The sequence below is a fragment of the Peromyscus eremicus genome, chromosome 16_21 (genome assembly GCF_949786415.1).
Source record: "Peromyscus eremicus chromosome 16_21, PerEre_H2_v1, whole genome shotgun sequence".
Classification (NCBI taxonomy): domain Eukaryota; kingdom Metazoa; phylum Chordata; class Mammalia; order Rodentia; family Cricetidae; genus Peromyscus; species Peromyscus eremicus.
In genome coordinates, this window is record NC_081432.1 from 22085363 (window position 1) to 22099422 (window position 14060).

General features: G+C 39.9%; 1 protein-coding gene across 7 annotated transcripts in view; it reads right to left on the reverse strand.

The window, feature by feature from the left end:
- Ctnna3 (catenin alpha 3) overlaps positions 1 to 14060 on the reverse strand; it is a 1349586-nt gene that overhangs the window by 1109752 nt on the left and 225774 nt on the right. For all 7 annotated transcript variants that reach the window (XR_009383445.1, XR_009383447.1, XM_059281472.1 and 4 more), the window contains exon 5: positions 8388 to 8651. Coding sequence is in view for 5 of the 7 variants with exons in the window: in XM_059281472.1 (XP_059137455.1) it covers positions 8388 to 8651 (264 nt within the window). In the remaining 2 variants the exon portion in view is untranslated. The remainder of the gene's footprint in view (positions 1 to 8387; positions 8652 to 14060) is intronic.

Here is a 14060-nt window from a genome sequence, read left to right on the forward strand (position 1 = left end):
GACCAAAGATGGGCAGCTCTTTGGAGGGGGGGGGGGCTAGGCCCCAGGTGGATCTCTGGGAGTCCAATTAGCGAGAATGAGGAGGGTTTATATGAGCGAGAATTGTTGAGACCAAGGTTGGGTAAAGCACAGAGACAAATAGCCAAACAAACGGAAACACATGAAATCTGAACCAATGGCTGAGGGGTCACCAACTGGATCAGGCCCTCTGAGTGGGTGAGACAGTTGATTGGCCTGATCTGTTTGGGAGGCATCCAGGCAGTGGGACCGGGTCCTGTGCTCATTGCATGAGTTGGCTGTTTGAAACCTGGGGCCTATGCAGGGTCCCTTGGCTCGGCATGGGAGGAGGGGACTGGACCTACCTAGACTGAGTCCACCAGGTTGATCTCAGTCTGTGGGGAAGGCTTTGCCCTGGAGGAGATTGGAATGGGGGGCGGGCTGGGGGGAAGGGGAGGGGGGAGGGAGGGGGGAGAACAAGGGAATCTGTGGCTGATATGTAGAACTGAATTATATTGCAAAATAAAAATTAAAAAAAAAAAGAGAAAGAAACATAGATATGCATTTTTTTCTCTTTGTGCTGTCTTATTACAGAAAGAGTCTGACCAAAGCACAGCTTCAATTTACTTTCTTGGTTTCCTCACTATAAATTCATGGCCCAGTTTAAAGCTAAATCCCTTACTAAGTATATTCAATTCCAGTTGAAGAAAAGAGAAAAATTAGAGTAAGAGGAAAATGGCATCCACTGTGATAACACTTGGAGAGGTGGCATGTTTGCATGTACTTATTACTTCATTAATAGTCACTTAGCACCGGCTATGTGTAATGGTTCTAGGCACCTGGAGCTATAACTAAACAAAGTCATATAATGGAACATGAAAGCTTTAATGAGGTAGGGGATGGAAGGGATGGGTAGAAGGAATATAAGGAGGGATAAGTAACACTAAAGACATTTGGAAAAGCCATACCAAAACCCACCTCTATGGAAGCTTCCTAAAATATATACAGTACATATGTAAAGGGAGTTTAAATGGGGCAATTCTAGAATGGAGAGACAATGCCTCTCCCAGTCAACATAGGCTATCATTTAAAAAAAAAAAAAAAAGCCTGCTGGGCGGTGGTGGTGCACACCTTTAATCCCAGCACTCGGGAGGCAGAGCCAGGTGGATCTCTGTGAGTTTGAGGCCAGCCTGGGCTACCAAGTGAGTTCTAGGAAAAGGTGCAAAGCTACACAGAGAAACCCTGTCTCGAAAAACCAAAAAAAAAAAAAAAAAAAGCCTAGTGTCAGATATGGGATACCTCTTTACCAGTTGATGGTCAGTGAGGTCCCATAGAACACCTCTCCAAAAATTATAGGTTATTTCTATGGCTCTCTGTTATTGTTCAGAACCTGATGGTAAGACCTTATTGCTGAAGATACTGAACACTTGAATCATAGAACATAGAGAGAGCAGGCTGGTACCTGGAAGCTTTATCCCTGCTGGCTAGCTTTCATGCAAGGTTCATGAAAGGGAGAAAAGTAATCAGTAGTCTTACCGACCATGAACTCTGCAAACTACAGTAGTGATGGATCTGGCAAGACAGACTTCACTGATGCAATGGTAGCAAAAACGTTATGGGCGTAACCAACCACTGTTTCACTATTGATTGGATTTAAGGACCATTCCACATGATGCCATTGACTGCCCTCCCTCCAAAACAATCTATAACTAGCTAGGTCATACACCCTAGGGAAGAACCCAATACTACTATTCTACACAATGGAAATAGTAATAAACTGTCCCCTGTGTTCATATTAGTATACCCATAGATTAGTGCGTCTAAAAGCTTCTCTCTGCAATAAAATTAATACAGAGATCCACAACTGGTCAACAAGGACAGAATAAGAAACTGTTCTCAGTTCTAAATGGGACACCTATATCTCGTTCCCTCTGTTCCCAAGGCTCAAGGACATTGTAGAAGAGAAGGCATAGAGATTGTAAGAGCCAGCGGTAGTGGACGTCTGCAACAAAACACTATCTGCTAGACCTGACTGGGACATTGCACCCATGATCTCACAGCAGCTGTGACTGCTTATACAAAATCTAGCCAGCCAAAATCCCAACATGGATGGGGGAGAAGCTCATGAAATCCCACCCCTAGTGTGGAGCTATTAGCAGTTGATGGCTGCTGGAGGATGGAGTTTCATTTTCTCCAGGGATGTGGTTTCTTAGAAGTTACCCATGCTCTGGTACACCTTTATGTACAGCCAGGTACATAGAGGAAGAACTATGGAACTCAGTGATTTTTAAAACAGAGAACATGAAGTTGAGAAGGAAAAGTAGTTCAGGGAACAGGCCATGAATTAGAGGGTAAAGAATGGAAATAGATTTAGTCAATACACATTATATGCATATATGAAATTATCAATAATATGAATATAAAATGATATATAAAGGAAAGAATATAGCTTATCTGAAAATAAAATAACTACACATATGTCCTTCAATATCATCACCTTAAAAGACAGATGCAAATAACTCCTATTATAATATTAATGCTTGTTTTTTCCTTCTACACAAGAGAAATATGTGTTAGTGGACTTCAAGTTTTCAATGCAGTTTTCCCTGGCAGAGTTTCCTGCTTAATGACATTTTCAAAATTCTATTCATCTACAATGTGACACTTCTCAACTCCCATTCAGTCACAAATGCAGAGGCAACACTCAATAATTAATTCACACTAGCCTTTCCAATAAATCCATCAATTTAAGTTGTACAGTGTTCTAATTCAGCTTCTATTTTCTCCACCAATAAATCTCAAGTCTCATATCCACAACCAGCCATGACCCAGAATAAAAGATTTAACAGAACTTTTAGCATGGTAGCTGTTGAGTAAGTGTTCTGATACATTTTCACACTATAAACATTTAATGAGTCTGGCTCCCAACAGAGTATTTACTACATCCATTTATTTCATAGTAGTATATTTGCAGGAGCAAAATAGAGCAAAGGTTACTTCAGATCCTCTACCAATATAGCTCCCTGTAAATAATATAAAGTGCAACCATTTAACTCACAAAATTATTGTTAAAAGGTTAAATGTTCAGTAAATTCTGTTTTATCTAGTTCAGATAGCCTTGGCAATTATTTGTGACTTGGATATATATTTTTTTCCAGGAATTTTGTTCTGAAGCCCTATCTTTGACTACAGGTAAATTTCAGTTGTTAAGACAGAATTGGGTTCTCAGGAAAGTAGTTTAGGTCTTTTGCCTGTTTGTTCAGAAGTAAATGGGTCATAAGAGGTCTTCTGCTCTTGAAAAGACCCTTCTCCAGACTTTCTCCTCTCCAGCCTCTGCTGCTTCCTGCCTATAGCACTCACCTCAAACTGAAGTGAGAAACCAAAGATGTCTCAGTAGAGGATCAATTTGGAAAACTTTGGGATAAATTAGGTCTTTTGTGGGAACTTCTCTGGACACAAATCTGTTTAACACTTTGGAAAATGTGCTATACAAATTCCACCTGCCCGCTCCTCTGGAAAGTTCCACCCCATTACAAGAAGTACTTCCCAAATAGAGACTATTTCTACTTAATGAGCCATCGACAGTGTTTAATCCACCAGAAAGACTTTGGTTACATTTATAACTTTTCTGATGATTCATATAAACTAAGAACCTTAGCATGTATTATGCTGAATTTTGATTGAGTGCACTAAGTTCTAGCTAGGAAAACTCAACACAAGCACACCTACAAATTCTTCTGGAATCAGAAAGACTCCTATCCACTAGCTTCCTGATGAGCAATACATACAGCTTTGGTCTCATTTTTTTTTTCTGTAAAGCAAATACAAAATTTTTAGTGGTGATACTGTAATAATCAAGCGAACAATCCATGTAAAATGTTTAGCTGGAGGGGCTGGAGAAATGGCTCAGAACCAGAGTTCAAATCCCAGCACCTACTTAACAAGCCAAGCATCTAACACACACTAGTAACCCCAGCTCCAAGGGGAGAAGACATAGGAGGATCGATGAGGTTTACTGATTCCAAGTCTAGCCAAGAGAATAAGAGCTCCGGATTCAGGGAGAGCTCCTGCCTCAAAGTAAAGGTGAAGACTGATAGAGAAGGACACCAGATGCTCTCTTCTGGCCTCTGTGTGTGCATATACATATGTATGCCCCCTGCAATCTAAATAAATATATACTTAAAACATAGGTAAATCTTAAAATACTTTAGTCATCTAGAAACATTTCATTTTTATTTTAAAGACCGCTTATTTAGAGGGGAAAAAAACACTCTTAACCCAAAGGATGAGATTTTATATCTCAAGACATCTGCTAAATAATATCTACAGATTGCTAACCATTTTAATAAAAGATATTGCATAAATATTATATGTATTCAGGAGCAGAACACACACAAAGCCCCATTTTTATTTTAACAAGGGAGCAAAGTAGAGAGTGGAATACAACAGCTTTCTTTTGAACACAACTATAATCTAGAAGGAAAATAGACATGAAGGCAAAATAGCTGTTCATTGTCTACAACAAATTTTATATATATATATATATATATATATATATATATATATATATATATATATATAGTGTTCAACTGTGGGTATCTCTCTAAAAGCCCACTTCCTAGCTACTAGACAATCAAGCACACTGGATATGTGATGTTCTGTGCCCACTGCTTCAGCAGGGTTAAACACAGCCCACATGGCAGGCCGAGGACTTGCACATTAAGACCAAGTTATCATTTGTCTGTAGATACCCTGGCTTCCCACAGTGGATAAGCTTGCCATTTCAGAGCTGACCTTTATGAAGAGGTGCAGATCAAAGCAGACAGTTCAAGCTACTGTGTTGCAAGACAAACCAGGACCTTGTTCAACTGTTTTTTTTTTTTTTCATTATTCTTTATTTTTTAAAAAAGTCAAGCAACCAACCTTTCTCAGCATAAAAGCACACATGGTCTAGGTCACATTACAAACCAGTCTAGTCACATTCTAGGTCATATTATAAACCCAAGCACTGGTGTGGGGTGCCAGAGAAGGAAACCTGTGAAACCTTATAACCCCCCAATCAAGGCTGAAGGCCTCCAACTCAGCTCTCCCTCTCCACCACCCAAGTCTGTTAGTTGAAGTAGTCTGGTTTCCAAGGGGTAGAAACAGCAGGAGCCAGCAGACAGGAGCAGGAATCAAGGACATTGAACAGCTGGTACCCTTGGGAAAGGCAGTGACTCCTCAGGCCACAGTCTCTGGTAGCTGAGATAAAACGCCTCTAAGAGCAGGTGTGTGTGCCTTATAGACTGCTTCAGGGAGGCTGACAGTAATCATTAAGAACATTAGGCGACCAGAGTGACAAGGTTTCAAAAGAATGTGGATGTATTTTTAGAAAGGACGGTGTTTGGAAGGGGCAAGGACAAGATACACAGGACTAAAACTTCCCATGATCTCCAATTGCTCCAGTAAATGAACATATTATGTGTTTATCGGTAGTCACACCATTTCCCTTACTACCTGGTACAGAATAACTGATTAGCTCCCCCAAGCTTTTCAAATTACAGTTGAGTTTCCCATGCATTCTGGTCCCCAAGTTTTCTATTTTTTTTTTTTTATTTAGAATCTAACAGTTTACTGGCATCTAGCTGCTACCTTCTATTATCTGTGACTGATCTTAGAAAAGGAGATTTTCAATCTTGAAAGACAAGACATCAAGATATGCTTTGAATACAGGAGTGCTAGCAGGGGTCTAGAGGGTGCCTGGACTGGTCTACTCTGATGACTGATCTAGTGAATACCCTAGCCACCATCATAGAGCCTTTGTTCAGTGACTGATGGAGGCAGATGCAGAAATCCACGGCCAGGCACCAGGTTGAGCTCCGGGAATCCAATTGATGAGAGAGAGGAGGGATTCTGCATGCAGGGCACATGGAGACCATGATGGGAAGCCATGCAGAGATGACAGGCCACACTAGTGGAAGCCCATGAACTGTGGACTGGTGGCTGTGGAGCCCCCGTGGGACTGGACTAGGCCCTCTGGATACAGAAGATGGTTGTTTGGCTCAAATTGTTTGGAGGGCACCCAGACAGGGGGATCAGGATCTATCCCTGGTGCATGGACAGGCTTTTTGGAGCCCCGTGCCTGTGGTATGATGCCTTGTGCAGCCTTGGTGCAGTGGGAAGGGGCTTGGACCTGCCTAGGCTCAGTGTGCCAGGCTCTGCGACTCCCCACAGAAGACCTTGATTTGGGGGATATGGAGTGGCTTGGGAGGGAGGGCTGGGGGATGGGATGAGGAAGGAGATGGGATCTGTGGGTGGTATGTAAAGTGAGTAGAAAATTTCTTAATAAAGAAAAATGAAAAAAAGATATGCTTTTAACACATAAGACAATTGTGTGTTCATTACAGAGAGTGAACATTGGATGATGGGAGATTATTTATTTCTATTCATTTTTTTTACCTTATCAGAACTGAGTTCCTAAACTCTGCATATAACTAGATATTTTATGCATTTTCACATGAATATAATAATATACAATAATACTGCTAATCATATTGGATTAGAAATGAAGACCCTGTTTAAAGACAGGCAATTAAAGAGAAAGCTATTTTAAACTTAAAAGTATTAATTATTTAATGAATTTATAATGAAGTTGATAGGAACAATATGGGCATTAAGTAAGTTTTTTGGTTATCAGTAAAACTTTAGTAATTTTAATTATAAATATTTTTTCATTATGGAAAAATCTGCTTCCAAAACTGAATATTTACTATGCATTACTCTGAACAACCACACCTGTATTATGAATTCATTTAACCTGATAACACTGTGCTATTGTTATTGGAACATTTGTAAGCAGAACAATAGAGGTCCATAAATATTGTTCCCAAAGTCACAAATATAGCAAGTGCCACAGCTGGACTACAAACCCAAGAATGAAGGCTTTAGAAGTTTTACCCTTAAGCATCCCACTATGTTACCTCCCACTCAGGAGTCTCCTTGCTGGACTAGAAGAGCCAACATTCATTGATGTCATACTTGAAGACCTGATAAATCCCTCAACTTGTTCAAAACTGGGTTTCTCATCTTCTTATGACCACAGCCTTCCCCTGGTTAAGGAAAACCTCTCCTATCAAGTTACTCAATTAAAATTTTAAATTAACTATGCACGCTATATAAGATGTGTGAGATCTATCCTCACCATTCACAGTCCTATGGTGGACAAGTCTAGCTTCACTACACAGATGAGTCCTCCTGACTCCGGAGTTCATGGTCTTCACCAGGCAGGTGACTTTTATTCAGCAACAGAAAGATGCAGAAGGTCCTGTGTATTTCAACCTAGTAAGGCACGCTCTGAAAACCAATGCTCTCTAATTACCAATCGTCAGTTGGCCCTGGCTTTGTAGGTCTGTCTCCCAGGCAGACTTCATCCGTCTCTTCACTGCCCAGATATTAATTCCTAATAGCATCTCAGATCATGAACTCCTCGCTATGTTGCTAGAGGTCTCCGTGTGGGACACCAGCTATGACTTCTCCTTTGGCCCATGTCCCATGCGTCCATCCATTCTATCATTATCTAGCTGATTCCTACTAACAAAACTGAGCCTTGCTGCAGCTTTCATGACCACATATGATGGAGTGAGGTGGCACATGGAAGGTATGAGGTGAGCTTGGGTCCCTACCATAGCCTCCCACCTGGATTCCAGCTTCTCACCTTATTTGCATTGACTCTGTCCTCATGTGGTGCTAACATCATTCCTTTAGGACATGAGTCTCAGCGTGTTAATGCCTTATAAAGAGTCCCAGTTGCTCAGAGGAAAAGCCTGAACAGCCTTCTATGGCCTGGTCCCATTGGCTCTTTAGCCCGGGCTGTGAACATCCCCCCTTGCTGACTCCACCCAGGTTCCTGGCTTCTATGCTGTCACAAACACAGGAGAAGTGGCATTGGGCTTATGTTCTAGATCTCTATCTGCTCCTGACTTAAACTCCTCAAATCTTTGAGACTACCTCACCCCATTTATAATCTGATACGCAATTTGGTTATTTATAATGTTTAGTGTGCTTTTTGCCTACATTTTCTTGCTAAAATATAAGCCCTTGTCAAAGAACAGTGCCGATAATAAATATTGTACAGTAAATAAATCCTCCACTTTAGAAGCTGATCTATGTAAAATAAAATCTTCACTTGAATCTCAGGCAATTCCGACTTAAAGGCTTCTTTGGCAGAGGAATGCTGAGCATGTTGATAGGAAACTTTGCTGTTAATTCACTGGAAGACCCAAAAAGGTCATGGAGACTGATTAGCGCATGATAAAATACAAGCTCTCTCAACTCCCACATAGGAACCGGAAGTCTGCCTCTGCTGACTTGTACTAAGACATTAAGTCACATTTTTGGCTCTCTCCACTTACCTCCAGCTCATCAAGAGCGCTTCCCAGGGTTGCCGCCTGAGGTTCAGAAAGTGTTGGCACATTCTGGATGCCTTGGGAAGCATTTGAAATTATATCAAGAGCATTCTGAATCTCTTCACAGACTGTGTCCTTACTGGCTTTGAGCGAAGCAACATCGGAATGTTCCAAACAAGCTGAACAAATCGAATGCAAGAGGGGGGAGTTCTCCTTCAAGGTGGCCCGGGCCCCTGCGATTTCATCCCTCTGGCTTGGAGATTTTAAGTCCTAAAAATAGAAATTAAAGAAAAAAAAAAAAAAACACTCTTACTAGTGGTCACAGAAGGAAGACATATTACCTGAATCTCCCTTAGGGTGAGTAGGGCAGTATAAATCAAAAGATGTAGGCACTAAGCAATCAACTGAAGTTAATCAAGGACATCAGGAATCTCTACAGTCTTCAGGTTCTGAAGGTCTACAATACGAAACAGGAGGCAGTTCATAAGTAAAGGTCATAAAGGTAGAGAGGTGTCACTGGTCTGTCATATATGTTGTCTTAGATTTGATTCCTGTGGCTGAGATAAAAAATACTCTGACAAAACCAACTTGAAGGAAAAATGTATGTTTTGGGGGGTTTTGGTTTTTGGGTTTTTTTCATTCTTTGGGGGCCCACCACCTAGCTCCCAAATAAATACACAGAGACTTAATCTTACTTATGAAAGGCCAGCCTTAGCTTGGCTTGTTTCTTGCCAGCTTTTCTAACTTAAATCATCCCATTTCTCTTTAACTACATTTTGCCTCTGGGCTTTTTACCTTTATTTACTCTATATATCTTACTTTCCTTCTTACTTCATGGCTGGTTGTGTAGCTGTGTGGTTAGCCCCTGGTGTCCTCCTCTCCTTCTTCTTTTCTCACTCTCCCCATTCTCTCTGTGCCTGCCAGCCCCACCTGTCCTTTCTCTGCCCAGCTATTGGCCATTCAGTTCTTTATTAGACCAATCAGGTGTCTTAGACAGGCAAAGTAACACAGCTTTATAGTTAAAGAAATGCAACATAAAAGAATGCAACACATCTTTGCATCATTAAAAAAATAGTCCACAGCAAAAACAAATGTAACACATCTTAAACTAATATTCCACAACAGAAAAATGGTTCATTGGGCTCAAAATTTCAGGTTTCTGTCCATCGTTGCAGGGAAATCAAGGCAACAGAAACAAGACATTCGCATTACATCCATGATCAAAAGCAGACTGTGCTTCATCAATGCATACATGCCAGTATTCAGCTCACTGCCCCCTTTGAGTGTTAGAAATCCCTCTCTAGGGAATGGTGCCACCCACAGTGGATGGGGTTTTCTACCCTAATTAACATAACCCACACAATCTCCCACAGATGTGCCCACAGGCCAGCCTAGACAACACCTCATTGAGGCTCCCTTCCCAGGTAAGTCTTGATTGTGTCAAGGTGACAATTAAGGGTAATTATCTCACCGTATAAGTCACTAAAATCTCTGACATATTATTAAGTGCATTATCAGGCAACTTGAATTACTAACATTCTGTTAACCTATTTTCCACAGATAGTAATATTTGCATTTAACTTTCCATTAAAACAAGCCAAGTGAATTAAAAACACTAAATTAAACTTTTCACCATCCAACTCCCTTTTTCTATTTCAGAAATACCAATAAGCCAATCCTATATTTTTCTCTCTTTGATATTTATCCAACAAATAGTTGCTAAGCACTTAGCGTAAACTGGCCCTTCTGTTAGAATCCAGGAGTACAGCTATGAGCAATCCCACCAGACTGTTGATCTTCTGAAGTTCCTGGGGGGGGAGGCAGGAAACTAATTGACAAATAATAAACTAGGCAAACTTAGAAACGAGTCAGTTTCAAGCAATGAAAACACAAATGAAACAAGATGTAAAAACATAATAGTAACTGAAGTATGAAAGTGCTTTAGTGTGAGCAGTCAGCAAGGATGTTTCTGTGGATATGACAATTCGGAGTAACTCTCCTTGGAGAGTATCACAGACAGAGAAGAAACAATAAACATAAATGATGGCTGGTTAAAACTGCTTAGGATGCAGTGGGGGAAAAATTGTCAAGTGCTATCTTAACCAAGTGATGAAGGCTGGCATTATCAGTGATGCCACATGGATACATTGTGACACACAAAAAAGTGTCACTTCTGGAATACTCTCTAGAGACCCATAACCCTTGTCTAATAATGAGAAACAGAACAAGTAAGAGCAGCTCTAGAAACATGCCACATGATACATGGGCATTATTCACAAGATCATCAAGGTTTGTAAAATATGAGAAATTGTTGATAAATTGTCATAAACTAGAGCAGAACAGAACACGTGACAATTATGCAATGTTGTTCTCTGGACTAGATCCTAAAACAGAATATAGGCATTTGTGCAAGCCTGTTAATTCCAAATAAAGGCCATCAGTAGTAGTTAACAGTGGTGCATCAATGTGATCTTTTTGTTTGGACAAATTTTAAGACATTAACAATGGAGAAAACTAGGAGAAAGGAATTCTCTATACTGTCATGCTTTTTTTTTTTTTTTTTTTTTTTTTTACAAACACATAATTACTCCCACACATTTTCTTTGGAAAAGTTGTCAAGGGTCACGTGTTGTGTCATATGTATTATCTTTTACAAAATTCATAAAAATTTGATAAATGTGATTATTGTCTCATTTTTTAAAACAAGAAAGCTGAGGTTTCAAAACACTATCTTTCGGCAAGGGGCAGAACAAAATGGATACATTTTGTCCTTTATAACCTGTTAATAAGCCCTCAACCATGACAATGCTACATCCTTTCCTGTTCAGGAAGGGTTTTATTTATTATCCAAGAATGGAGTCTAAATTTATATATCACACAACCTATAAAGTGCTTCTGCACAGTCTAAATTTATGTATCACACAACCTATAAAGTGCTTCTACACAGCACGTTACTGAGCATCCGGGCTTTGGCTGAAGTTTGTCATTCCTAGTCCAATGTTAACTAAGTAGATACTTAGTGTCAAGATAGATTGGTGAAAGAACAGAGATCTAAACAGGTTTACTCATTACAAACACTCCTGAGTTTTTCTTCACAACAGTCTTGCTTGCCCAGGACATTGCTGCTGGAGTTAATAAATGGCTTGTGCTACTGTATTTTTAGTTCCTTCTCTTCTAAAAAGCAAAAGCTATATTCTACCCCATGCAGACATTTTTGGAGATTAACTTCTTTACAAATTGTAGGGAGGACAGCTCAAGCAGCGGCCAACCCACTGCTCATGCTCATTAACTACCCTAGAAAAGACAATTTGTGATTTTCTTGGCCTCCCATGATTTCCCCCTTATCTCTGATCTGGGTCCTAGTTTTGACTCTGACATGAAGGCTAAAGGATGGGAGTCACCCATTCTTTCGGTATCTGTTTTTCCATTTGTGAAAACGGAGATAATGATACTTCTGTCAACCTTCTTACAAGATGCACAAGAACAGCAGAAATGGAATATAGCATAGCCTACAGCCATGCAACCCTGAGCATGCCAATCTCATCCAGTCTTAGAAGCCACAGAGATGTAAGAAATGGAATGTATATAGAAAGCAGTGAATAATTATAGAAATATAATGAATCATCCCTTAAATTTTATCAAAAATGAGATATAGATTTTGTCCTGCGATGGTCTTGGTGATTTTCCTATCCCTGGTTTTAGCAGCACTCACCAATGTAAATCACACCATAGAACACATAAAGATGTAAATCACATAAAGAACATAATGAATAGAAAGGATTTACAGCCCCTGTGAAAAATACTCACAAAAAGCATAAACGTTCAGAAAGAGCCATGGAAGACTCTCTGTGTGAGACAGAGTAATCAGAACACATACTACATAAGTTCCTCTAAAATAGCCTTGCATAATTCTTTATTTAGAATGATATTGTCAGTGTTTAGATGGAAAATAGTGTACATAAATCACTAAGAGGAAGGTTAAAAGTTTTAAAATATCATTTCCCTTGTTTTGGTGGTGGCTAGGCATATCTTACTATAAGCTGCATTGCTTTAACACTGTAAGGATGCTGGGCTTTTTTAAAGTACAAACATGTTTTGGCTTTTAAACACGTGCCTTGTCATCCCTACCTAAGGCGATGACAGACTCTTTAATGAGCACCAGTCCCCCAAATATCAAACCTGTGAAACCTGCAAGGAACAACAGGATCTGTAAGCATAGCAAAATTAATGCATTGTGACAGTGTATAGAAAGGGGGCGAGGTAGAGGTTTTAGAGCGCATTTGAGAAGACAAGACCATTGCTCATAGGTGATATTACACATTATGTTCTTAATGTGCTAAATATACTCCTGGATAAATGGCCATCATTCTCCTAAATTAAAGCCTACTATGGGTGTTTGTGGTTACTTTAACTGATGATACTATGGGTTCATAAGTTGTCTATTTATCCTAACTCCAATCCATTTCAAAATACTTATTCAGTATCAAGGTCAAGTGGAGATGCCCCTGGATAGACAGGTACACAGAATTCGGCTCCTCAAGGACTGACACTTATTTAGTATCTTTTTTAAATGTGCCAGAGAAAAAAAAACACATACAGGATTTCCAAGCTCAGGAGACATTAAATGCTTCCAGCTGATGAAGAAACTCACAGATGGGATTAAAAAGAAAAGAGAAGACCTTATACATCTACACAAGTTGGTAGAGAAAGTAACATATGAATTTTAACCCTGGCAAGGAAAATGAAATATATGTAGAGATTTTAAAGAGTATGTAATACAAAAACAGAATGCTCTAAGCTATCGGATAGTTCAACCATTCACCCAAAGACTATGGAGCCAATATTCTGCATCAGGCATTACGTTAAGTAAGGGCTGGGAATGTCAAGAAAAAGTTCTCAAACCAAAAGTCTAGACAAACAAAGACATTTTATAGAAACTGAGGGCTGGAGAGGAAGCTCAGCTCTTAGGAGCACTTGTTGCTCTTGTGGGGGACCCAGGTTCAGTTCCCAGCACCAACACGGTGGCAGACAACCTGTAATTCCAGCTACAGGAAGAGTTGATGCTCTCTTCTGGCCTCCGTGATTACTGCATGCACATGATAGGCATACATGCAGACAAACATTTATACATATAAAATAAATAATTTTTAAAAATTATATAGAAACTAAAATAAAGCTACAGTATAGAGGAAAATCCTCAGCTTAAAGGGGGTTAAAGTAAATTTATTAGAGGAATTTTATCCAACTTTTGGAGGCATAGTTGATAAACTAGCATATATTCGAGGTCTACAATATGATGCACGCACACACATACACACAACATACATCACGTAATGAATTCTACAATGAAATTGATTAGCACCACTGTCACCATAACTAATCAGCACACATGTATATGTTGTAGGACTACTTAAGATCTATTCTTCTAGTTCATTTCAAGGAAGCGATACATTATTACCAGCTATCATTATCAGAAAGGGTAGAAGCACGTAGACTACAGTGGGTGACACTACATGAGCCAGGCGATGGTGGCACACGCCTTTAATTCCAGCACTCAGGAGGCAGAGGCAGCTGGATCTCTGTGAGTTCAAGGCCAGCCTGGTCTACAGAGTGAGATCCAGGACAGGCTCCAACGCTACAGAGAAACCCTGTCTCAAAAAAGAAAGAGAAAGAGAAAAC